Below are 26,386 nucleotides of genomic sequence, written 5' to 3' on the forward strand. Positions count from 1 at the left end.
TTCAAGCAGCACTATAAATTAAAACAAGCTAATTAACAAAAATGCGGCCCTATGCTCCACAGGGAGTCTACAGGAATAAGTCAAGTAAGTCAATTAACAAAAATAAATCTTATCTAAGTTTTATCAAGCCGATACGCATTTAGAGGGGGGGGTGGGGGTGGGGGGGGGGTAGGGGGGGTGCATTGTCACATTAATATTAACATTGTCAAGTACAACTCTCTTGAACTGGTTAATTTTAGAGTGTTTTTTTTTTTTTGGGGGGGGGGGGGTATGTAAGAAGCTGACAAATACGTACTGCACCAGACATAACCTTAAATTAAAAAAAGTTTATATTGTTGAGACTTGAATAGAACAGTTAATACGAAGTGCATCTTTAACTCTGGAAATGTCCTACCCTGCAAATCTTCATGTGAAAACCCTCTCATCTACTCCAAACGAATAAATAATTTAATGTATGGGAAAACCTAATTAATATCAGAATAATTGGTCATCTCCTCTGTACAATAATAACATTGCAAGTCAATTTTTGCCCAAAAAAACCCAAGCTATATATCAAATATATTGGTAGTAATTGCCAAGAGGTATGTTTTCATTGCAAGGGTACACACACTATAAAAAGGCTTAAAAAAAGAGTCTGTATTTGGGATCAACAGCATTCCGACTAGACCCTCCGGATTCAACCTAGGGTTGAGGATTTGTCTGAAGTACTGCTAAACCTTTTGCCTGATCGTGCGTGAAAGACCACCCTCCTAGCTGGTGAGTTTGTCAACTGTGTTTCTATGTTCATTGTGTGACAGACAGATTTAGAGTGTGTGTGTGTGTGTGTGTTTGTGTGTGTGTGTGTGTGTGTGTGTGTGTGTGTGTGTGTGTGTGTGTGTCTGCCCGTGTCGGTGTCTGAGTTTGTGCTTTAATACATACTGATTTTGTTATCAAAGGATGTGTGTACAGGTGTAGTAAAGCCAACAGAACAAAACAAAAATATCAACAACAACAAAGATCCAATGCAGAAAAAAAATATGCAAGTTTTAAAAACAAATATTAAACAACTACCAGAACACAAAACAATTTTTTTAAACATATTATAGCAAACAAAAACGAATACTTAAAAACTGCAACTTCATCTACAACAAAAGCAAAACACAAAACGGTAAAAACGGAGACAAAGACACGCTCAAAGCAAAAATACTTGATCGTTTGGACCACGAATCTGCTTTACAGAGATAGAAAGGTGGACTATAAGTGAAGGTGGAATGTTTCTTACCCCAGCATTTGGCACTCACACAGCAAATGTATCAAACATCCTCTTCTTTTTCATTCCAGGAATGCCGGGCGGTAAAATGTTTTCGCTGGCGGCTCTGCTGTGTGTAATTCTCCACGTCCAGCATACGCAAGGTATTTTTAATTATTATTCCCCCCTCTGCTTCTTTACCTCTGTAAACTTGTAGGGGTAGTTATTTTTCGATAATGACCCAGCAACCAAACAAATAACGACCCAGCAACAGCCTGAATCCTCGATTGTGCAATGGGTTGAGAAGTTGTTCTGTTTCGGTACTACTTTTTGCGACTGAAAAGTTCTGAACGCTCTAATGTACGAAGTATACATCTCTGGAGCAAACAATACAAACATACCGCATTTAAATTAACAACTACAGGCCTGAACACATGAATCTCCATATAAAATCCATGAGTTCGGTTGTTTTCGGGGATATAGCTCAGTTGGTAGCGCGCTGGATTTGTATTCAGTTGGCCGCTGTAAGCGTGAGTTCGATCCCAGGTTCTGCGGAAATTTATTTCAGAGTCAACTTTGTGTGAAGACTCTCTTCGGTGTCCGAACCCTCCCCCGTGTACACTACATTGGGTGTGCACGTTAAAGATCCCACGATTGACAAAAGGGTCTTTCCTGGCAAAAATTGCTTAGGCACAGTTAATAATTGTCTACCCGTGTGACTTGGAATAATAGGCCGTGAAAGGTAAATATGCGCCGAAATGGCTGCAATCTACTGGCCGTATAAAATTTCATCTCACACGGCATCACTGCAGAGCGCCTAGAACTGTACCCACGGAATATGCGCGATATAAGCCTCATTGATTGATTTTCTGAATCTAGATCTGCCGTGCTCAAACGTTCATCACAAGCAATTTCCCAAGGCAAGAAACTCATACTTTGTCTAGCGACAAGAGTAGTTCCCCTTCTTTTCACTCAGTTTCTTCGACAACAGACTGCAATCCGACGGTCAGTTTTCAACAATATTTCATTTAATAAACAGATCACACGCAACCAAATGCACACATCTCATCAATTTAAACAACATAAAGGGGTTTCATACACTATTTTCCCCAGAAAACTGAACTTCATACAGTTGTTAACGTTGGAACACGGGTGCAAAAGTTCGTCTGCTAGTCCCATTTGACGAAAAAACATTATCCTAAGCGATACCAAAACATATACAGAACACACAATATCTGCCTTTGCCGCCACAGCAGAATAACAGCATATCTGTGTACTTCATTTTAGTCCAAAATAGGAAAACTGACAAGAAGTGTTAACAGAATGGAATGATTTGCACGGAACTATACAACCGCGCATTAATCGATCGCCTGCGCAGGTTGACTGGTTGAGAGAATAGGATTCGATCAAACTTTCGCAAAAAACTCCTCTTTTCTTTGAATAACTGAAGAAAGGAGGAATAAAGAGGTTACACACCTCGTCTCAGCGATTATAAAAAATAATGGTCTCAGTTCGCGGTCATGAAAAAGCTCGCTAAAGCTCGCATTTTTCATGATCCGCTAACTTCGACCATTATTTTTAATAATCACTGAGACTCGGCATGTAACCTCTACTTATTCCCCCCTCTGCTTCTTTACCTCTGTAAACTTGTAGGGGTAGTTATTTTTCGATAATGACCCAGCAACCAAACAAATAACGACCCAGCAACAGCCTGAATCCTCGATAGTGCAATGGGTTGAGAAGCTGTTCTGTTTCGGTACTACTTTTTGCGACTGAAAAGTTCCGAACGCTCTTATGTACGAAGTATACATCTCTGGAGCAAACAATACAAACATACCGCATTTAAATTAACAACTACAGGCCTGAACACATGAATCTCCATATAAAATCCATGAGTTCGGTTGTTTTCTGAATCTAGATCAGACGTTCATCACAAGCAATTTCCCAAGGCAAGTAACTCATACTTTGTCTAGCGACAAGAGTAGTTCCCCTTCTTTTCACTCAGTTTCTTCGACAACAGACTGCAATCCGACGGTCAGTTTTCAACAATATTTCATTTAATAAACAGATCACACGCAACCAAATGCACACATCTCATCAATTTAAACAACATAAAGCGGTTTCATACACTATTTTCCCCAGAAAACTTAACTTCATACAGTTTTTAACGTTGGAACACAGGTGCACAAGTTCGTCTGCTAGTCCCATTTGACGAAAGAACATTATCCTAACCGAAACCAAAACATATACAGAACACACAATATCTGCCTTTGCCGCCACAGCAGAATAACAGCATATCTGTGTACTTGATTTTAGTCCAAAATAGGAAAACTGACAAGAAGTGTTAACAGAATGGAATGATTTGCACGGAACTATACAACCGCGCATTAATCGATCGCCTGCGCAGGTTGACTGGTTGAGTGAATAGGATTCGATCAAACTTTCGCAAAAAACCTCCTCTTTTCTTTGAATAACTGAAGAAAGGAGGAATAAAGAGGTTACACACCTCGTCTCAGTGATTATCAAAAATAATGGTCTCAGTTCGCGGTCATGAAAAAGCTCGCTAAAGCTCGCATTTTTCATGATCCGCTAACTTCGACCATTATTTTTGATAATCACTGAGACTCGGCATGTAACCTCTACTTATTATCACAGGCACTCGTCACGAGGTGGGCGTGGCCTATGGCTGTCACTTGTGATGGACGGGGGGTCTTTTCTTATGGTTTATACAAGGTATGATACTGAGTCTCTCGACCTCGTCGGCAAACTTCGCATTCCTGCCATACACAGCTTAGCAAAGCAAAACAACGGCTATGATAAAATCAAGTATACATTAAACTATCAGGCAGCTACAGATTTATACCACTTAGACGTTGCTACGGCTGTTATTTTGCAAAACAGCACGGATTTTGGCACACAAAAACCCACGTTGTTCTAGACCGAACGGAAGTTACGTATGACTTAATTCCCCTTATAATCAAACCAAGACAACAAGCTGTGCCTTCATTGGCTGAAGGAAAAATATTGCGCGAAATCTGACGTGTAGATCTGTTGTAGATTTGAGAAAACATAAGAAGGTTGGTTACGTGTAATCTTGAATGAAATAGTAAGATTGTTTTTGTTGCTCAAGACTGTTATTTTTATGGAGCTTTTCTCAATGTCTGTCCAAAATCGCGCACCATAAGAGAGAGGGAGGGAGATAGAGAGGAAAGAGAGAAATTTTGTTTCCCATCCACATCAGTTACGGGTTGGTTGTTGATGTAGAACGATAGCAAAGCAGTCAGGCCAGATAATGCACAAAGCACGAGACGCTTGCAGAGACTTGAAGGATATACAATCAGGGTTCTTGCATACTTACAGTGTGATCTTTATTGCTATTTTTCATCAATGAACATAATGCCACAGCAAAACATATTTAACCCAATTGTACTTTGTGGTTTATGTTGAGAGTGAAATTAGGATTTATCTTTTCAAGAAGTAGACTCTGCATCCAAATAATCTAATTTGCAGGCTTAGATTCCTAGTTAGCTAGCACACAAAGAGCACCAAGTGCAGTGACATCTGTGTACAGTACTGAGTAGGGCAACCGAGCTTGACCCATCAGTCTGTGCAATTATAAGTTGATCAAAATGCTAATCGAATTGATTGAAAATTAAGCAGATAATACCCTCCTGCTGCATATTTTATGCACACATTTTTTTCAACAAAGTAACTAATTGTTTACAGGTTCTGCTGTTCATCACAAGACATATTCTTATTTACATTTTTATTTTCATAAGCCATATACTCAGGATCATTCCACATCTCATACCTGCATACATGTGCATACTTCAAAACCATTGAAGAAGTCACACATGAGTAATTATATCATGATCCTTCATATATATTTATTTCAAATTAAATCTTTCATTAAACACCTCCATATGTTACTAATTCATACCAATGTACAACAATACAATTTAGCAACAACAGTATAGAGGAAGACACACTTAACTAATAATCTGCATTCAAAATTATTGCAACACTTCTTTCGACACACACACAAACACACATACTGTTTGGAATCATACTGCTAAAGTTGAACGAACACATTTAACAGCAACATGCAAGCATTCATTCTTGTATTCAAGAAACATGCAAGTATACACTCTTCTTTCGTCTTTCAATAGACATTTTCCGAAAAAGACTGAGTGTTTATGGAGTAGTTTTATTTCTGGATGGTGAGCCGAGATAAAATTTAAAAAAATAAAAAACACACACACATGTTGATCGTATAATAGTGAACAATAATCATAAAGTGCATATTTTGTCAAAGTGTTGGTGTCGGAAATATGCACGAGGGAGCCCACATTCACTGCCAGCATGATAGTTTGACTGCTGATTGAAAAAGTTAACACATGATGGTAGTACTCATAAGTTTGGATGTGCAGGTTTTGGAAAGAACAGTGCGTCATATTTATTTGCAGAAAATGTGTATCGGGACTGTGAGGCTTTTCATCACTTGCCTGAACATTATTATCCCTTGGCATAATTAAGGTTCCTAAAGGTCGGCGGTCAATAAAACCCTCAGTAGATTTGTTTCCAAACATCGTCAACTGCAGTGTTGCTCTTTGGCCTAAGTTTTTTTTTCTCTCACTGGTCCACACTTTTTTTTCTGATTTGAAGCACTGTTGTGACCACTGGCTAATCAGCCTGCTGTCCGGTACATTTTGACATGTTGGAGGCCCTCTGATTGAAAAAAATTTGTGATAAATCTTGAAAAAGTTGGCCGCTAAGGTAAATCCACTTCCTCTCCACTGTATAGTTCTTGTCCATCAGACTGTTACTGAAACAGAATATCATTAGTGCGTATAGTCCTTAAGCCAAAACACTGCAACTTTTTTCGTTCACCTCTCCATCTACTTATTTGTTTTGCTTTTGTACGTAGTACACTCACTCTTATCACACAGAGTTTCTCAAATAAAAAAAGAAACAAAACTAAAAACAGAGGAAACAAGCAAACAAACACCACCACAACCAAGAAGAAGAACAACCTAGCTGAAGACAAGCTGTTTTGCATAAACGCAAACATGTGCATAACTCAAAATGGTAATTAGACAGGTAATTAATCAGGTAATTAATCATGTCTAAAAGTCAATTCCTAGAAGTGTGTAAATAGTCAAAGCTCTAACTAAAAATGTAAAATAAAAATGTATCACTAGAAAACACACACACACACACACACACACACACACACACACACGCGCGCGCGCGCACACACACACACACACACACACACACACACACACACACACACACACACACACACACAGATGATCTTGTATGTTCTGATAACATGTCCTAATTAAACCATTGAAGAATAGGTGTCTGAACTTACTCAGAGATGAAGAGTTGACCTTCTGTTGTTATTCCTCAAGAGATTAGTTCTGCTCATGCATGTCGCCTCGGGTTTTCCGTGTTCGGCCTGCATGCAGTTCCCCAAGCATCCGCTGTGTAAACGGATGTCTCTTTGTTACGTCTGTAGCTCCACTGGATATGAGGCTTCTTGTAAAGTTCTTCTGCAATTTGCTGTTCCAGCACTATCAGTCATCAATGTAGAATACTCCACCTGCAAAAGTGCCAATACCCCTAAAATTATGTGTCAAATAATTAACTTCTGATTCATAATGTAGATCTACACCCGACAGCCGAAATTGTGTGACTGGACAACTGATGTGTAAACCTGATGAAATATAATCTGTAGTTGGTATCACTCGATAATTGCTGCTTCCATATTCAGCTATGAATCTTTAAATTACAATTTAAAACGGATTTAACCCTCCCCTTCGCTTTTAAAAATCACATCAATCTGAGAGAGGAAACATAAAATCCCCTAACTTGTCATTTGCTTCTGGTCGTTAGATCTAAATTACAACTGAACTAGGTGCACAGACTGAGTTTGAGATCTACTTGAATGAGTGAGCTGCCATACCCACGCTACCCAATCTCTCTCTCTCTCTCTCTCTCTCTCTCTCTCTCTCTCTCTCTCTCTCTCTCTCTCTCTCTCTCTCTCTCTCTCTCTCTCTCTCTCTCTCTCTCTCTCTTTCAAATAACCTGCTGAAGGGTTGGGGATACATGTGTTTGGGATTATCTTTTCGAAAATTTGCTCACCTTCACATGTGGACTCCGTTACGTCTTCAGCAGAACATGGTCAAAACCATGGGTCATATGTTTCGTGACGTTCAACAACAGGCTTTGAATGAGTTCATCGGCAGTAAACAAACAATTCCCTCATCTCTGCTCGTGGTTGAAACACAACCACAATCCCTGACAAAACAGATTTTCCAGTTTTCGAAAACTATCCGAAGACTTGATGCACTGGTCACACTGGCCGAATCAGCTATATATTTTCTCTCCATGGTTTCCAACTCCATCACAAGGATGATACAATCTAAATTTATGTTTGCATCCTATTCCTATTATCTGGAAGTTGCAAGAAGAATCAAGGAATAGGAAAGTTGGTGGTGAACAGACAGATCGACTGACGAACGCCGCTGACAACTTTTTAATTATGCCTGGTCACGGGGTCACATGCGCAGAAAACATGCGCAACCTGTCTGTCGTCTGCTGCAATCTCGGTTTCTGATAACTTCACTACTTCCGTTCGGTCTAGAGCAACGAAGAGAGTTTTACCTTGTAATAGCACAGGCACTCGTCACGAGGTGGGCGTGGCCTATGGCTGTCACTTGTGATGGACGGGGGGTCTTTTCTTATGGTTTATACAAGGTATGATACTGATTCTCTCGACCTCGTCGACAAACTTCGCATTCCTGCCATACACAGCTTAGCAAAGCAAAACAACGGCTATGATTAAATCAAGTATACATTAAACTATCAGGCAGCTACAGATTTATACCAATTAGACGTTGCTACGGCTGTTATTTTGCAAAACGGCACGGATTTTGGCACACAAAAACCCACGTTGTTCTAGACCGAACGGAAGTTACGTATGACTTACTTCCCCTTATAATCAAACCAAGACAACAAGCTGTGCCTTCATTGGCTGAAGGAAAAATATTGCGCGAAATCTGACGTGTAGATCTGTTGTAGATTTGCGGAGAAAACATAAGAAGATTGGTTACGTGTAATCTTGAATGAAATAGTAAGATTGTTTTTGTTGCTCAAGACTGTTATTTTTATGGAGCTTTTCTCAATGTCTGTCCAAAATTGCGCACCATAAGAGAGAGGGAGGGAGATAGAGAGGAAAGAGAGAAATTTTGTTTCCCATCCACATCAGGTAGATCTACGGGTTGGTTGTTGATGTAGAACGATAGCAAAGCAGTCAGGTCAGATAATGCACACAGCACGAGACGCATGCAGAGAAGGATATACAATCAGGGTTCTTGCATGCTTACAGTGTGATCTTTCTTGCTATTTTTCATCAATGAACATAATGCCACAGCAAAACATATTTAACCCAATTGTACTTTGTGGTTTATGTTGAGAGTGAAGTTAGGGTTTATCTTTTCAAGAAGTAGACTCTGCAGTCGTTCAGGCTATCCAAATAATCTAATTTGCAGGCTTAGATTCCCAGTTAGCTAGCACACAAAGAGCACCAAGTGCAGTGACATCTGTGTACAGTACAGAGTAGGGCAACCGAGCTTGACCCATCTGTGCAATTATAAGTTGATCAAAATGCTAATCGAATTGATTGAAAATTAAGCAGATAATACCCTCCTGCTGCATATTTCATGCACACATTTTTTTCAACAAAGTAACTAATTGTTTACAGGTTCTAGTGTTCATCACAAGACATTCTTATTTATATTTTTATTTTCAGAAGCCATATACTCAGGATCATTCCACATCTCATACCTGCCATGTGCATACTTCGAAACCATTGAAGAAGTCACACATGAGTAATTATATCATGATCCTTCATATATATTTATTTCAAATTAAATCTTTCATTAAACACCTCCATATGTTACTAATTCATACCAATGTACAACAATACAATTTAGCAACAACAATATATAGAGAAAGACACACTTAACTAATAATCTGCATTCAAAATTATTACAACACTTCTTTCGACACACACACAAACACATACTGTTTGGAATCATACTGCTAAAGTTGAACGAACACATTTAACAGCAACATGCAAGCATTCATTCTTGTATTCAAGAAACATGCAAGTATACACTCTTCGTTCGTCTTTCAATAGACATTTTCCGAAAAAGACTGTGTTTGAGTGTTTATGGAGTAGTTTTATTTCTGGATGGTGAGCCGAGATTAAAAAAAAAATTAAAAAAAACACATACACATGTTGATCGTATAATAGTGAACAATAATCATAAAGTGCATATTTTGTGAAAGTGTTGGTGTCGGAAATATGCACGAGGTAGCCCACATTCACTGCCAGCATGATAGTTTGACTGCTGATTGAAAAAGTTAACACATGATGGTAGTACTCATAAGCTTGGATGTGCAGGTTTTGGAAAGAACAGTGCGTCATATTTATTTGCAGAAAATGTGTATCGGGACTGTGAGGCTTTTCATCACTTGCCTGAACATTATTATCCCTTGGCATAATTAAGGTTCATAAGGGTCGGCGGTCAAAAAACCCTCAGTAGATTTGTTTCCAAACATCGTCAACTGCAGTGTTGCTCTTAGGCCTAAGTTGTTTTTTTCTCACTGGTCCACACTTTTTTTTCTGATTTGAATACGAATACGAATACGAATACTTTATTATCTCATACAGAGAAATTTCAGTGTGGTGCACATTAAAAGACAAAACAAATAATAAGACAACAGATAAAAATACCATACGAAGCATACTACACTCGCGCACGCATATGTACACTAACAGGAATAGTAACATGATTCCAAATAAGTTAATTGCCGTCAGCTTTAGCTAAAAGTTTAACGCTAAAAACTATCATTATCACAGGACTAGATATGTCATTGAACAATATTTATCACAGGACTAGTCATTCGAGGGTTATCACACTCAGCATAAGGGTGCACATCAAAGAGTGTAAAAAATATTCATCACAGAAATCAGTGCATATGTTCACCGGCACACATACTAGTTTTAATTAACTTAGGTATTTAAAAAGCCAATTGACTTTGGAATAAAACTGTTCTTAGTTCTGAGCGTGCGGAATCTGGGAGTGCGGAGGCGACGTCCTGAGGGCAGGACCTCAAAGTGGTGAGCGAGCACATGACTACTATCCTGGTTGATGCAGCAGGCCTTTCGCACCACACGTCGTTCATACAGCACAGTCAATCCTTCCTGTCTCACCCCCACAATCTTACCACATGTGTTCACCACCCGCCCAAGCACATTCTTACTCTTCACACACAGACCTCCATACCAGCAGATGAAAGAGAAAGTGAGAATGGATTCAATGAATGAAGTATAGAATGTTTGGAGGATGCGGCTGTTGATGTTCAGACTTCTGAGCTTTTGTAAGCAGTAGATTCTTGACTGACACTTCTTGTGGATAGCTTTAGTGTTTGAGGAGAAATTTAGTTTGTTGTCAATGACTGTACCGAGATATTTGTATTCAGTCACTCGCTCAACTTTCACACCATCTATGTACAAATCTGAAACTGTAGCTGGGTTTTTGCGAAAGTCAATAACTAGCTCTTTTGTTTTTGTCACATTTAGGTCTAAACAGTTATCTTTACACCAGGAGCTGAAATTTTGAACTTCAGAAAAATAAACAGAATCAGAGTCAGACAGGTCTTCAAGGGCAGAATCGTCAGAATATTTCACAAGAGGGGTCGTAACAGTGCCTTGACAATCGTTAGTGTATAATTTGAAGCACTGTTGTGACCACTGGCTAATCAGCCTGCTGTCCGGTACATTTTGACATGTTGGAGGCCCTCTGATTGAAAAGTTTTTGTGATAAATCTTGAAAAAGTTGGCCGCTAAGGTAAATCCACTTCCTCTCCACTGTATAGTTCTTGTCCATCAGACTGTTACTGAAACAAACAGTTCAGAATATCATTAGTGCGTATGGTCCTTAAGCCAAAACACTGCAGCTTTTTTCGTTCACCGCTCCATCTACTTATTTGTTTTGCTGTTGTACGTAGTACACTCACTCTCTTATCACACACAGTTTCTCAAATAAAAAAAGAAACAAAACTAAAAACAGAGGAAACAAGCAAACAAACACCACCACAACCAAGAAGAAGAACAACCTAGCTGAAGACAAGCTGTTTTGCATAAACGCAAACATGTGCATAACTCAAAATGGTAATTAGACAGGTAATTAATCATGTCTAAAAGCCAATTCCTAGAAGTGTGTAAATAGTCAAAGCTCTAACTAAAAATGTAATATAAAAATGTATCACTAGAAAACACACACACACACACACACACACACACACACACACACACACACACACACACACACACACACACACACACACACACACACACACACACACACACACACACAGATGATCTTGTATTTTCTGATAACATGTCCTAATTAAACCATTGAAGAATAGGTGTCTGAACTTACTCAGAGATGAAGAGTTGACCTTCTGTTGTTATTCCTCAAGAGATTAGTTCTGCTCATGCATGTCGCCTCGGGTTTTCCGTGTTCGGCCTGCATGCAGTTCCCCAAGCATCCGCAGTGTAAACGGATGTCTCTTTGTCACGTCTGTAGCTCCACTGGATATGAGGCTTCTTGTAAAGTTCTTCTGCAATTTGCTGTTCCAGCACTATCAGTCATCAATGTAGAATACTCCACCTGCAAAAGTATGGAACACGAAGAGGGTCAAATGCTCGAGCAAGTACTCGCGCATTTACTCGAGCACTTTCGAAACTGCTCGAGTAAATGCGCGAGTACTTCTGAAAATGCTCGCGCACTTTCGAAACTGCTCGAGGAAATGCGCGAGCACTTTTGAAAATGCTCGAGCAGTTTCAAACTGCTCGCGCACTTTCAGAACTGCTCGAGCACTTTCAAAGTACTCGCGCATTTAAATGCGCGAGTACTTTCTCGCGTATTTCCGAGAAGTAACGAGCGGGTAAAGCAAAAACTTGTCGCGGAACAGTCATCTTTTTGGCATATTTTCTAAATATTTTAGAGACACCGTGCACATGAGCCGAGGCGAGCCAAAGCCAAAAAAGTTAACAATTTAAAAGTACACTGATACTTACCGATCGACCATCCCAGTAGGTCTGTCCGCCAATTCCCTGATGCGATCGTTAATAATCCCAGCGACCGCCCTTCCCGCCTCCATGACGACTACAGATGCGTCGTTTCAGTAAATTTTCCGGGTCAAGTTTTCAATAAACCCAACCAATGACTTCGGTACAACTCGGGAATCTCCGATTCAAAAGTACTCGCGCATTTACTCGAGCAGTTTCGAAAGTGCTCGAGTAAATGCGCGAGTACTTGCTCGAACATTTGACCCTCTTCGTGTTCCATACAAAAGTGTCAATACCCCTAATAATTATGTGTCAAATAACTTCTGATTCATAATGTAGATCTACACCCGATAGCCGAAATTGTGTGACTGGACAACTGATGTGTAAACCTGATGAAATATAATCTGTATTTGGTATCACTCGAAAATTGCTGCTTCCATATTCAGCTATGAATCTTTAAATTACAATTTGAAACTGATTTACCCCTCCCCTTCGCTTTCAAAAATCACATCAATCTGAGAGAGGAAACATAAAATCCCCTAACTTGTCATTTGCTTCTGGTCGTTAGATCTAAATTACAACTGAACTAGGTGCACAGACTGAGTTTGAGATCTACTTGAATGAGTGAGCTGCCATACCCACGCTACCCAATCTCTCTCTCTCTCTCTCTCTCTCTCTTTTTTTTCTCTCTCTCTCTCTCTCTCTCTCTCTCTCTCTCTCTCTCTCTCTCTCTCTCTCTCTCTCTCTTTCTCTCTCTCTCTTTCAAATAACCTGCTGAAGGGTTGGGGATACATGTGTTGGGGATTATCTATTCGAAAATTCGCTCACCTTCAAATGTGGACTCCGTTGCGTCTTCAGCAGAACATGGTCAAAACCATGGGTCATAATTATGTTTCGTGACGTTCAACAACAGGCTTTGAATGAGTTCATCGGCAGTAAACAAACAATTCTCTCATCTCTGCTCGTGGTTGAAACACAACCACAATCCCTGACAAAACAGATTTTCCAGTTTTCGAAAACTATCCGAAGACTTGATGCACTGGTCACACTGGCCGAATCAGCTATATATTTTCTCTGGTGAATCCATGATTTCCAACTCCATCACAAGGATGAGACAATCTAAATTTATGTTTGCATCCCATTATCTGGAAGTTGCAAGAAGAATCAAGGAATAGGAAAGTTGGCGGTGAACAGACAGATCGACTGACGAACGCCGCTGACAACTTTTTAATTATGCCTGGTCACGGGGGCACATGCGCAGAAAACATGCGCAACCTGTCTGTCGTCTGCTGCAATCTCGGTTTCTGATAACTTCACTACTTCCGTTCGGTCTAGAGCAACGAAGAGAGTTTTACCTTGTAATAGTAGTAGTACTGAGAGCGCACAGGCCCCGCCCACTTTGATCCCGACCCGATCGTGACGAGTGCCTGTGTTAGTAGTAGTCCTGAGAGCGCACAGGCCCCGCCCACTTTGATCCCGACCCGATCGTGACGAGTGCCTGTGCTTATTATTATCATTATCCCAGCGAAGCTGGAGGTATCCCACGAACGCATTTTCATACCGATAATACATGATAAAGAAGGATTCTTTGTGCCCGGCTACGTGCTACAGTTGGAGATGGAAGTTCACCAAAAATTGGGACCATACTAACAAAAATACGGTGGGTGCAATAGTCGCCCCCATTTTTTTTAGCAAACGCCACCCAAGGCCGCTTTGCCTTTGGACGGGTAAAAATTCTGTACTTTCCAAGTCTATTTGTGTGTGGTTGTTCAAGACTATGGATAAAGCTCGCGTGAGAAGATTACGTCACGGTCAAAAGTCTTTGACGTCAATTAATGCATCATGACGTCATGACTCCCTGTAGTCTTTTTCTCTCGCGCGGTGTGTGTGTGTGAGTGTGTGTGTGTGTTCATTTTGTGCACATGTGTTATTGTTAGTGTGTGTGTGTGTGTGTGCGTGTGCGTGTGTGCGCGCGTGCATGAGTCTGTACTCGTGTGTGTGTGTGTGTGTGTGTGTGTGTGTGCGTGTGTGTGTGTGTGTGTGTGTGTGTGTGTGTGTGTGTATGAAGTGTGTGTTAGAGAGTGAGTGAGTGCGTGTGAGTGAGTGTGTATTTTTGTACTTGTGTGTGTGTAACTTGAGGTATGTGTGTGTGTTCGTGTGTGTGTGTGTTTGAGAGAGAGAGAGAAAGAGAGAGAGAGAGAGAGAGAGAGAGAGAGAGAGAGAGAGAGAGAGAGAGAGAGAGAGAGAGAGAGAGAGGTTTGTCTTTCGCTGGGGTATGCAGTGCCTTGGCGTTGCACATCTACTTAATTATTATTATTTAAGTTATTGAGACATCCCAGTGCACTAAGGGATTTATAGAGCAAATCTTGAAAATAATTATTGAACTCAGCGCTATGCGCTTCGTTCAATAATGAATTTTCTCGATTTTCTCAATAAATCCCTTAGTGCACTAGGGTTGTTTCAATAACGATATTGTCGGTACCGCCAGAGAAAAAAAATACAACACGCACATTCTGCTACGCGCATTTGAATAGGCATAACTGTGTGGTCAGGTCGTAGAAGATCTACTTTTGTGTGGGCTGTCTCAAGTGTGTCGTGCTTTCGTCACATGCAAACTCTTGTTTTAATTTCTGTTGGTAAATTCCAGTGTAGCGTTAAGCTAAACAGTAATGATCTTTCAGAGAGACCTCATTTGAACTCGGAGAAAGGACTGTGTTCTTAGTTATTTGCGATTCGAAACCTCCAGTCAAGCTTCGACGGATTGACTGTGCAGAGTGATTTCCCTTGAATTGGCTAACCCCAAGGTCGACGGTCAGCACATTTTCAAAATAAATGTGGTATGTTTCTCGTGTGGTATCTTCACTCATCGGGGAGTCTGGTACTAAATATGAACGGTAAGAATGCTCTGAACCCTACACGTATAATATCCCCATCGTTTTATCGTTCACATTTGCCCAACATGTTAATTTGCTGAGCGGGGTTTATGTCGTCTGCTAGGCTATGGCAATCGAACCACTGCGTCTGCAGTTTCATTTCAAAAACAAAAATTGCTCGTCACGTTGCACTGAGTCTGCACGCATGAGGCAGGCTGGTAATAAGTCTAAAAAATGGTAAGAACGTTCTAAACCCTACACGTTTTCGATTCCGATTGTTCTTGCCTTGGGAATAATAATTCGGAAACCATTCATTTACTGAACTGATGCAGTCGTATTTCAGTGTAGTCTGCTATGTATATTCCAAATGCTGATCTAGCTGGTACGTTATCGGAATAACACTTGTGTTTTCTGTTAGCTACTGGGAATTGTATACTAACTCATCATTTCGTAATGTGGATAATAAGCTACATGCCACTAGTACGGCATAATTATGAGAAGAATCTTCGCAAGTCGAAACTGAAAAATTAGACACAGCGGGTTCTATTTTTAGATCAGTGGCAACTGTGGCACAGGCACATGCAATCTGTCAGAAAAAAACCCACTTCTGCTTTAATTGAGAAGCAGGAAATTTATGGTCATTTGGTATTGTGGAGAATATAAACTACATGTCATTTATTAATTCTGAGGATGAGAGTACAGTCTCGCTTAGGCAAAGGGCGGAAGAATACGCTCTGTGGAAAAGTTAGCGCTTTCTTGGAGTGCGCTAACAGTTTTAGCGCATCGCCATTAGCCAATCAACTGGTTCACATCAGTCATGTGACACCAGTACTTACTGACAATTATTATCATTATTATTATTATTATTTAAGTTATTGAGACATCCCAGTGCACTAAGGGATTTATAGAGCAAATCAAGAAAATTCATTATTGAACGAAGCGCATAGCGCTGAGTTCAATAATTATTTTCGAGATTTGCTCTATAAATCCCTTAGTGCACTGGGATTGTTTCAATAACGATACTGTCAGTACCGCCAGAGAAAAAAAGAAGATTCAAAACGCACATTTTGCAACGCGCATTTGGATAGGCGTAACGGTGTGGTCAGGTTTGTGTCACTGGATCTACTTTTGTGTGGGCTGTCTCAAGTGTGTCGTGCTTTCGTCACACGCAAACTCTTGTTTGAATTTCTGTTGGTAAATTCCAGTGTATCGTTAAGCTAAAAAGTGATGATCTTTCATAGAGACCTCATTTAAACTCGGAGAAAGGACTGTGCTCTTAATTTGCGATTCGAAACCTTCATCGAGCTTCGACAGATTGACTGTGCAGAGTTTTGCCCCTTGCCAAGGTCGACGGAAAGCGGCACATTTTCAAAATAAATGTGGCATGTTTCTCGTGTGGTATCTTCACTCATCGGGGAGTCTGGTACTAAATATGAACGGTAAGAATGCTCTGAACCCTACACGTATTATATCCCCATCGTTTTTTCGTTCACATTTGCCCAACATGTTAATTTGCTGAGCGGGGTTTATGTCGTCTGCTAGGGCAATCAAACCACTGCATACAGTCTGCACTGAGTCTGCACGCACGAGACAGGCTGGTAATAAGTCTTATATATGGTAAGAACGTTCTGAACCCTACACGTTTTCGATTACGATTGTTCTTGCCTTCGTCGCGATATAACCTTCGTGGTTGAAAACGGCGTTAAACACCAAATAAAGAAAGAAAGTTGTTCTTGCCTTGAAATAATAATTTGGAAACCATTCATTTACTGAACTGATGCAGTCGTATTTCAGTGTAGTCAGTGCTACGTATGACAGAGTCGATCGAGTCAGTCTTCCAAACTGGTCTAGCTTTCAGTGTAGCGTTAAGCTAAAAACTGATGATCTTTCATAGAGACCTCATTTGAACTCGGAGAAAGAACTGTGCTCTTAGTTATTTGTGATTCAAAACCTTCAGCTCGCTTCGACGGATTGACTGTGCAGAGTGGCGCCCCTTGAATTGACTCCAAGGACTGGTCGACGGTTAGCACATTTTCAAAATAAATGTGGTATGTTTCACGTGTGGTATCTTCACTCATCGGGGAGTCTGGTACTAAATATGAGCGGTAAGAATGCTCTGAACCCTGCACGTATTATATCCCCATCGTTTTTTTATTTGCCTAACATGTTAGTTTGCTGAGCGGGGTTTATGTCGTCTGCTAGGCTGAGGAAAACGAACCACTTCAGTCTCATTTCAAAAACAAAAATTGCTCGTCACGATGCACTGAGTCTGCACGCATGAGGCAGGCTGGTAATAAATCCTATACATGGTAAGAATGTTCTGAACCCTACACGTTTTTGATTCCGATTGTTGTTGTCTTAAAATAATAATTCGGAAACCATTCATTTACTGAGCTGATACAACCGTTTTTCAGTGTAGTCTGCTACGTATGACAGAGTCGATCGAGTCAGTCGACTTCCAAAAGCTGGTCTAGCTATTACGTTATCGGAATAACACTTGTGTTTTCTGTTAGCCGCTGGGAATTGTATACTAACTCATCATTTGGTAATGTGGATAATAAGCTACATGCCACTAACACGGCATATAAGAAGAATCTTCGCAAGTCGAAACTTCAAAGAAACACAGCGGGTTCTATTTTTAGATCAGTGGGCTTCACTGTGGCACAGGCGCATGTAATGTTTCAGAAAAAAACAACAACATTTCTGCTTTGAGCCCCAGGAAATTTATGGTCATTTGGTTTTAAATGTGGAGAATATAAGCTACATGTCATTTATTAATTCTGAGGATGATAGTACAGTCTTGCTTAGGCAAAGGGCGGAAGAATACGCTCTATAAATCTCTCAGCACACTGTGATTGTTTCCATAACGATATTGTCAGTAACCACAAGAGATTAGAACATTTGACAAGGCACATTTGTCTGTAGGCGTTTGGATAATTGTGTGGACAGGTCGAGTTAGATCTTGTGTGTGCTGGATTTGCTATGCTTTTCACATGCAGGCAAAACTCTCAAATTATTCTCATTTCGTTTGGTGAATTCCAGTGTATCTTTCAACTAGAACATCAGAACATGCTGAATTTTCCCCAACTCTCCCCAACTGATCGAGTGACGCCCCCTTGGTAAAAGGCCGATGCTTCGCTGATTTCCAAATATACATTTGGCATGTTATTTATCGTGTTGTATCTGCACTCCGGAGGCTAGTACTAAGTTTACATGGTAAGAATGTTATAAACCCCACACGTTTTCTATTCCCATGAGTGCTTCCTTGAAATATGGGAAAACTGTTTATTTACTGAGCTGAGGAAGTCGTCTGCTACGCACGGTAGGACAATCAATTGATTGAAATTTTGGCAAAGCAATCTTCGACGAAGGCCGGACTTCGGTATTGCATTTCAGCTTGGTGGCTTAAAAATTAATTTATGACTTTGGTCATTAAAAATCTGAAAATTGTAAAAAAACATTTTTTTTTATAAAACGATCCAAATTTACGTTCATCTTATTCTTCAGCATTTTCTGATTCTAAAAACATATAAATATGTTATATTTGGATTAAAAACAAGCTCTGAAAATTAAAAATATAAGAATTATGATCAAAATTACATTTTCGAAATCAATTTAAAAACACTTTCATCTTATTCCTTGTCGGTTCCTGATTCCAAAAACATATAGATATTATATGTTTGAATTAAAAACACGCTCAGAAAGTTAAAACGAAGAGAGGTACAGAAAAGCGTGCTATCCTTCTCAGCGCAACTACTACCCCGCTCTTCTTGTCAATTTCACTGCCTTTGCCACGAGCGGTGGACTGACGATGTTACGAGTATACGGACTTGCTGAAAAATTGCATTGCGTTCCGTTTCATTCTGTGAGTTCGACAGCTTGACTAAATGTTGTATTTTCGCCTTACGCGACTTGTTTTTTCGTCCACTCAATCTAACAATTTTTTTTTTATCCCATTCGCTCACTCACTACACTGAGTGACAGACAACAATAACAGTTTAGGGAAACAGATTGACTTAATTTTTTTCATATAATTTCAGGCGACTTCTTTCTTTCCTTGTTTGGTAGGTTGTTAGTGCTTTCCCCCCGGGTATCTGCATCTGATATACAATCAATCTAAATTAAACGGAGCAGTCCCTGCAAATGACACGGAAAGATGACAAAAACTCTCTTCTGTAAGTGGACTACTCATAATAATAACAGCAAATTGAACATGAGAATGAATGCTTCAACGGGTTTTGGTTTTGTTTGATGTCAACGTAGTAATGTCACATACAAAAATATGACATGTACGCAACTTTATATGCCTGGCAAGTAATTGAGCTGCTACATGTGTGCCAAATTTCATTCTTGAGCAGGAGAAAAGCAGATCTGTCTGCGCATATGTGTGTGTTGCCACAAAACCTGCTGTCTGTCATTCAATTTATATAATTAGACCAACCCCCTGAAAACATCTTTAACCTTTTTAAAAGTCTCCAAGTTATAAAATGATGAGACTTGTGTATGACAGAGTGTTACCATCTGTATGTTTGCAGGCATATCATGTGGTTCACAAGCTCTCAACTCCAGCCATTCTGACGATGACTTGACCCAAGTAGACCCGGACCACCATGCTTGCTGTGGCGCCCAGCCCTACGACAACAGAACACACTTTTGCTGTGGAGGCACACTTAAAGAAAGCACATATGAAGGCTGTTGCGGAAATGAAACCTACAACCGAGGGTCACATATCTGTTGTGAAGGCCTAATCAAGCTCGGTGTAACTTGGTATCATGGTTGCTGTGGAGCTGAAGTCTTTGATTCTGAGACTCACATTTGTTGCAACGGTACCCTTCAGCCAAGGGGAGCCTATGACAGGTGCTGTGGAAACGAAACATACAGCTCCGCGACACACACGTGTTGTGAAGGCAAAGTGCATCCTGGCGGGCCGTATCAAGTTTGCTGTGGACCGGAGGTCTTCAATTACCGGATGAAATTATGTTGCAATGGCACGCTTCACGAAAAAAAAAAAACACACAACTATTGTTGCGGCAATAAAACCTACAACTACAACACACACACCTGCTGTGGAGGTACCCTCAAGACAGCTTCTGGACGATACCGTCTATGCTGTGGAACCGAGCTCTACAATTACATGACGGACACATGTTGTGATGGCGTTCTTTTCAAGAACGAAAGCTATGACAATTTCTGTTGTGGAAATTTGACCTTCAACTACCAAACGCACACCTGCTGCAGAGGGAAGATCCAACCAGGCGGCTCAAACTATGGTTGTTGTGGAACGCAGATCTACAACTACAGGACACAAAGATGTTGTGGAACCACAGTCTACAACTCAGCGACACACACTTGTTGCGGAGATAAGATCCACACAGGCGGTTATCAGAGCTGCTGTGGCACTGATAAGTACGATAGCACGTCATATCTCTGCTGCTATGGCGTACTTCGCGCAAGGGGAGCAAACAACTCTTGTTGCGGAACCCAGGGCTATAACAGCGCGACACACACCTGCTGTAAAACCAAAATCCTGTCAGGTGGAGCATACCGGTATTGCTGTGGAAATCAGGTGTATAACTACAACACGCAGCAATGCTGTGGCGACACGGTCCAACCAAAGACAACATATAGCAGCTGCTGTGGAAGGCAGACCTACAATCGCTTTACAAACACCTGTTGTGCTGGAAAAATCCAATCAGGTGGACAATATCAACACCTGTGTTGCTATGGAACGCTGCAAACCAAAGGGACAAACAACACTTGTTGTGGAACCAAAGGCTACGATACCATGACACACACGTGCTGCAACGGATTTGTCAAGCCTGGCGGATTTTATCATCGATGCTGTGGAACTGGGCTATACGACTCCACAACACAACTTTGCTGTGAGAGCACTCCTCGAGAGAAGGGAACGCATAACTCTTGTTGTTTGAATCAGACCTACAACTCCTACACACATACCTGTTGCAGCGGAAAAATCCTCCCAGGTGGGTCGTACCATCGCTGCTGCGGAAGTCGGGTGTATGATTCCAGAACACAACTTTGTTGTGCAGGCATAACGCGAGAAAAAGGGACCTACAGTAGCTGTTGTGGGAATCAGGCCTACAACCGTATCACACACAGCTGTTGCGCAGGTATCATTAAGTCAGGTGGAACCTCTTCTGGATGCTGTGGAACGGAGACCTATTCTTACAGCACACAAAGATGTTGTGGATATCAATCAGTCTACAATAGGACCACACACAATTGCTGCAATAACAAAATCCAGTCAGGAGGACCAAATCATGGTTGCTGTGCAACCGAAGTCTACGATTCCAGGTTACACCTATGTTGCTATGGCACTCTTCACCAAAGGGGAACAAACAACGGATGCTGTGGGACTCAGTCCTACAATACAACGACGCACACCTGTTGTAGAGGCGAAATCAAGCCCGGTGGTGGCTACCATTCCTGCTGCGGAACTGAAGTCTACGATTCCAGAACCAAACTGTGCTGCGGTGGTGCCATACAAAGCAGAGGAACTCACAATAGCTGCTGTGGAACGAAAACTTACACCTCTGCCACTCACACATGTTGCAACAGTAACATTGTTCCAGGTGGTTCGTACCATAGGTGCTGTGGAAACGGGACCTACAATTACAGGACACAAACGTGCTGTGCAGAAACAGCTCGTGACACTGTGGGATACAACGACAGATGTTGCGGAGCTGATATCTACAACTACAGAACACAAAGCTGCTGCATAACTCAGGTCTACAATGCAGCATCTCAAATCTGCTGTGGAGGCAAACTCCAGTCAGGTGGAACAAACCGTTACTGCTGTGGAATGAAAGCCTACAATTCCATAACACACCTATGCTGTAGTACCATGCTACGCGAAAAGGGAACAAACAACAGTTGTTGCGGAACTCAGTCCTACAATACAACAACACACCTGTGTTGCCGTTACATGCTACGAGAACGGGGGGCAAACAACAGTTGCTGTGGAACTAAGCCCTACAACAGAACGACACACACCTGTTGCGTCTCTGGCCAGGTCCTTCCAGGTGGGTCAAGCTACTCCTGCTGCGGAAGTCACACCTACTACAGGTATAATTCCACCTGTTGTCAAGGCAACATTCAGCCTGGGGGGTCGTATTATTCCCGTTGCTGTGGAATGAACTCCTACAACTACAGAACCCAGAGCTGCTGTGGCAACCAGGTGTACAACACAACAACACACACCTGTTGCAGCTCTAGCCAGGTCCTTCCAGGTGGATCAAGCTACTCCTGCTGTGGAAGTCACACCTACAACAGATATAATTCCACCTGTTGTCAAGGCAACATCCAGCCTGGGGGATCGTATTATTATCGTTGCTGTGGAATGAACTCGTATAACTACAGAAACCAGAGCTGCTGTGGCAACCAGGTCCTTCCAGGTGGATCAAGCTACTCCTGCTGTGGAAGTCTCACCTACTACAGGTATAATTCCACCTGTTGTCAAGGCAACATTCAGCCAGGGGGGTCGTATTATTCTCGTTGCTGTGGAATGAACTCTTATAACTACAGAACCCAGAGCTGCTGTGGAACACAGGTGTACAACACAACAACACACACCTGTTGTGGGAGAGAAGTTCGCTCAGGTGGATCGTATCACAGATGCTGCGGAAGTCACTCGTACAACTACAATACACACACCTGTTGCAGCTCTAGCCAGGTCCTTCCAGGTGGGTCAAGCTACTTCTGCTGCGGAAGTCACACCTACTACAGGTATAATTCCACCTGTTGTCAAGGCAACATTCAGCCTGGGGGATCGTATTATTATCGTTGCTGTGGAATGAACTCGTATAACTACAGAACCCAGAGCTGATGTGGAACACAGGTGTACAACACAACAACACACACCTGTTGCAGCTCTAGCCAGGTCCTTCCAGGTGGATCAAGCTACTCCTGCTGTGGAAGTCACACCTACAACAGATATAATTCCACCTGTTGTCAAGGCAACATCCAGCCTGGGGGGTCGTATTATTCTCGTTGCTGTGGAATGAACTCTTACAACTACAGAACCCAGAGCTGCTGTGGAACACAGGTCTACAACACAACAACACACACCTGCTGTGGAGGCGTCGTTGGACTAGGTGAATCGAATCATGGCTGCTGTGGAAGTAAGGCCTTTAACTACACGACACACACCTGCTGTGGGGGAGAAGTTCGCTCAGGTGGAACGTATCACAGGTGCTGCGGAAGTCACACGTACAACTACAATACACACAGCTGTTGCAGCTCTAGCCAGGTCCTTCCAGGTGGGTCAAACTACTACTGCTGTGGAAGTCACACCTACAACAGGTATAATTCCACCTGTTGTCAAGGCAACATTCAGCCTGGGGGATCGTATTATTATCGTTGCTGTGGAATGAACTCGTATAACTACAGAAACCAGAGCTGCTGTGGCAACCAGGTCCTTCCAGGTGGGTCAAGCTACTCCTGCTGTGGAAATCTCACCTACAACAGGTATGATTCCACCTGTTGTCAAGGCAAAATTCAGCCTGGGGGATCGTATTATTATCGTTGCTGTGGAATGAACTCGTATAACTACAGAAACCAGAGCTGCTGTGGAACACAGGTCTACAACACAACAACACACACCTGCTGTGGGGGAGAAGTTCGCTCAGGTGGAACGTATCACAGGTGCTGCGGAAGTCACACGTACAACTACAATACACACAGCTGTTGCAGCTCTAGCCAGGTCCTTCCAGGTGGGTCAAGCTACTCCTGCTGTGGAAATCTCACCTACAACAGGTATGATTCCACCTGTTGTCAAGGCAAAATTCAGCCTGGGGGGTCGTATTATCATCGTTGCTGTGGGTCACAAACCTACGACTCCAGGACACAGGAATGTTGCGGAGGCAGAGTCCAGGCTGGCGGAAACTATCACTACTGCTGTGGAAACAACTCTTATAGCTACAGGACACATGGTTGCTGCGGAATGCAGGTCTACAACAGAACAACACACAGTTGCTGTGGAAACCAACTCTACAACAAGGCGACAGGCAGTTGCTGCGGAATTCAAGCTTATACCAAAGGGGCACAACTGTGCTGCAACGGAAAAGTGCAGGCTGCTGGAAGTAAGAAACAAAGATGCTGTGGAACAGAAGTCTACAAGGAAGGTAAACAGATTTGCTGTGGCGGGAAAGTGCTGTCTATGAAGTCAAGATATCGTTGTTGCGGTGGAACTCAAGTGTACAGTTACAAGAAGCAGAACTGCTGTGACGGCCAAGTCCTATTAGGCGGACAGAAGTACAGCTGTTGTGAAGTACAGCTGTTGTGGAAACCAGACCTACAAGCTCAAGACTCATACTTGCTGCGGAGGAAAGATTCTGTCAGGGGGAAATGATTATGGCTGCTGTAAAACTCAGCTCTACAATCGCAGCACTCACACCTGCTGTGGTGACCAGCTTAGGTCAGGCAAAGTGACCAGTGCTTGCTGTGGAACTCAAACTTACAACACATTGACGCACAGGTGCTGTGGAACTCAGGCCTACGATTACATGACAGAGAGCTGCTGTGGAACGCAAGCCTTCAACAAAACAACACACAGTTGCTGCAAGGGAAAGATTAAGCCAGGCGGAAGCAACTACCAATGCTGCGGACCTAAACCCTATGAAACCAAAACGCACACCTGTTGTGGAGGTACCGTCCATGCTGCTGGAAGTGACCATCTTTGCTGTGGACATCAAGTCTATAACTCCTTGTCACAAGGCTGCTGCGGAACTGAAACTTACGACAAAGCGACCCAAACATGCTGTGGCAGCAAAATCCTGCCTGAAGGGACTAACAACCGTTGCTGTGGAGGTCAGATGTACAGCGACCGTGCAAACCGCTGCTGCAATGGCCAAGTCCTCATAGGTACCGGCAGCTGCCCAGCACAACCTGTCATCCCATAGGAACACTGCAACCTGTCATCCCACAGGAACACTGCAACCTGGCATCGAACAGGAACACTGCAACCTGGCATCGAACAGGCACACTACCTATGGACACTCGATCGGGAAAACGAACGGAACGGACATAAGGACATGGCTATGGACTATAAAGAACATATAAAATGTAATGTTTTCAATAGGACATTCTATAAAACCACTAATAAGTAAATTAAAGTGCAATTCTTAAAGTGTAGCATTGGCTTCTTGAAATGGTAGCGTAAAGTAAATAAAGTAGGTGTCAGCAGTCTACTGTGTGTTTTCTTTTGCTTAAATGTGTTATGTTCAGTCACACATGGTCAACGGAGAGGGAATCTAAATTGTCGCTAACGACAGTCACTGCATGCTTTTTAATGTCTCACTGTTTCTGGGCCAATTTTTATTGATTTTACCGCAGATGTGTTTCTGATATCGCAAGCTTTCCATGCATACGATTTAATTAAATATCTGAGCATAGTTAAGAAAGTAAGTAATAATTTCACCGAATTAGGCCCATGAACATAGTTTGAGTAATTTACTGCTCAATGCTTGACCATGATAGAAGATTCATTGTATTTTTCTATAAAGCTCTAAATATGTGATCTTTTTTCTCTCAAAAACAAGTGTTATAAAAAAGTAAAATGTAACGTGCATTGTCATATTATATTTTCAACAAAAAAGAAGATATACTTCCTCGAGAACACAGATACTTAAGCACATATAGCCATTGTAGAACCTTGTTCAGACCACCCAGTTTCATGTCGATGAAATCAATAACATTAGCACGTAAAACTAATTATTTCGATCATTTACAAATTTGGGTGTTACATACATCCAATGATAACGATTGATAATGGAAAGGTCGATTGATTTAGAAGACATTAGTATTCTAATCGAAAAAGTTGTTCCCCAAAAAAGGACATTTGTACACAGACTGTAGTAAATCAACATTTTGGTCACCTTTTCCCTAAACATTGGATTTTGCAACATTCTGTGCACACATTCATTTGACAAAATCTTCACCAATATGTTCCATCACAACTCACCTGTGTGTGTGTGTGTGTGTGTGTGTGTGTGTGTGTGTGTGTGTGTGTGTGTGTGTGTGTGTGTGTGTGTGTGTGTAAAGCCGCACTAATGGGTTCACACGCTCGTCATTTCTCTAAATAAATGGGTTCACCAAGAAACGTGAAGTTCCGTT

At 41.7% G+C, this 26,386-nt stretch overlaps 2 protein-coding genes and 2 long non-coding RNA genes across 5 annotated transcripts in view; 2 read left to right on the top strand and 2 right to left on the bottom strand.

Annotated features, from left to right (window-relative positions):
• The first annotated feature begins 623 nt into the window (after window positions 1-623).
• LOC138980327 (fibrillin-1-like) lies at window positions 624-25,459 on the top strand. 2 transcript variants are annotated; one of them, XM_070353194.1, is made up of 4 exons: window positions 624-756; window positions 1,321-1,392; window positions 19,789-22,660; window positions 22,907-25,459. In XM_070353194.1, exons 2-4 carry the CDS (start codon window positions 1,323-1,325, stop codon window positions 23,097-23,099), a joined length of 3,135 nt encoding a protein of 1,044 aa, XP_070209295.1. In that variant the 5' UTR covers window positions 624-756; window positions 1,321-1,322; the 3' UTR covers window positions 23,100-25,459. The 2 variants fall into 2 exon arrangements, with proteins under 2 accessions (XP_070209295.1, XP_070209294.1); XM_070353193.1 differs by having other exon boundaries at window positions 19,789-25,459.
• On the bottom strand, window positions 4,616-7,618 carry LOC138980329 (uncharacterized). The gene is made up of 3 exons (XR_011460292.1): window positions 7,379-7,618; window positions 6,606-6,836; window positions 4,616-6,053 (listed from the first exon to the last, which is right to left on the bottom strand). It is a non-coding gene; the product is annotated as an uncharacterized lncRNA (long non-coding RNA).
• LOC138980330 (uncharacterized) lies at window positions 9,943-11,983 on the bottom strand. The gene is made up of 2 exons (XR_011460293.1): window positions 11,749-11,983; window positions 9,943-11,203 (listed from the first exon to the last, which is right to left on the bottom strand). It is a non-coding gene; the product is annotated as an uncharacterized lncRNA (long non-coding RNA).
• LOC138980325 (galaxin-like) overlaps window positions 23,127-26,386 on the top strand; it is a 64,493-nt gene continuing 61,233 nt past the window's right edge. The window contains exon 1 of the mRNA XM_070353192.1: window positions 23,127-23,687. Coding sequence (XP_070209293.1) covers window positions 23,274-23,687 — 414 coding nt within the window. The 5' untranslated portion in view covers window positions 23,127-23,273. The remainder of the gene's footprint in view (window positions 23,688-26,386) is intronic.

Source organism: Littorina saxatilis, linkage group LG11, assembly GCF_037325665.1.
Source record: "Littorina saxatilis isolate snail1 linkage group LG11, US_GU_Lsax_2.0, whole genome shotgun sequence".
In the NCBI taxonomy this organism is placed as follows: Eukaryota; Metazoa; Mollusca; class Gastropoda; order Littorinimorpha; family Littorinidae; genus Littorina; species Littorina saxatilis.

Bases quoted from the DNA above. Each gene is read 5' to 3' on its own strand.
- LOC138980327 (XM_070353193.1), top strand. From the start codon at position 1,323: ATGCCGGGCGGTAAAATGTTTTCGCTGGCGGCTCTGCTGTGTGTAATT. The intron at 1,393-19,788 runs GTATTTTTAATT...GTATGTTTGCAG, and splicing joins CCACGTCCAGCATACGCAAG to GCATATCATGTGGTTCACAA.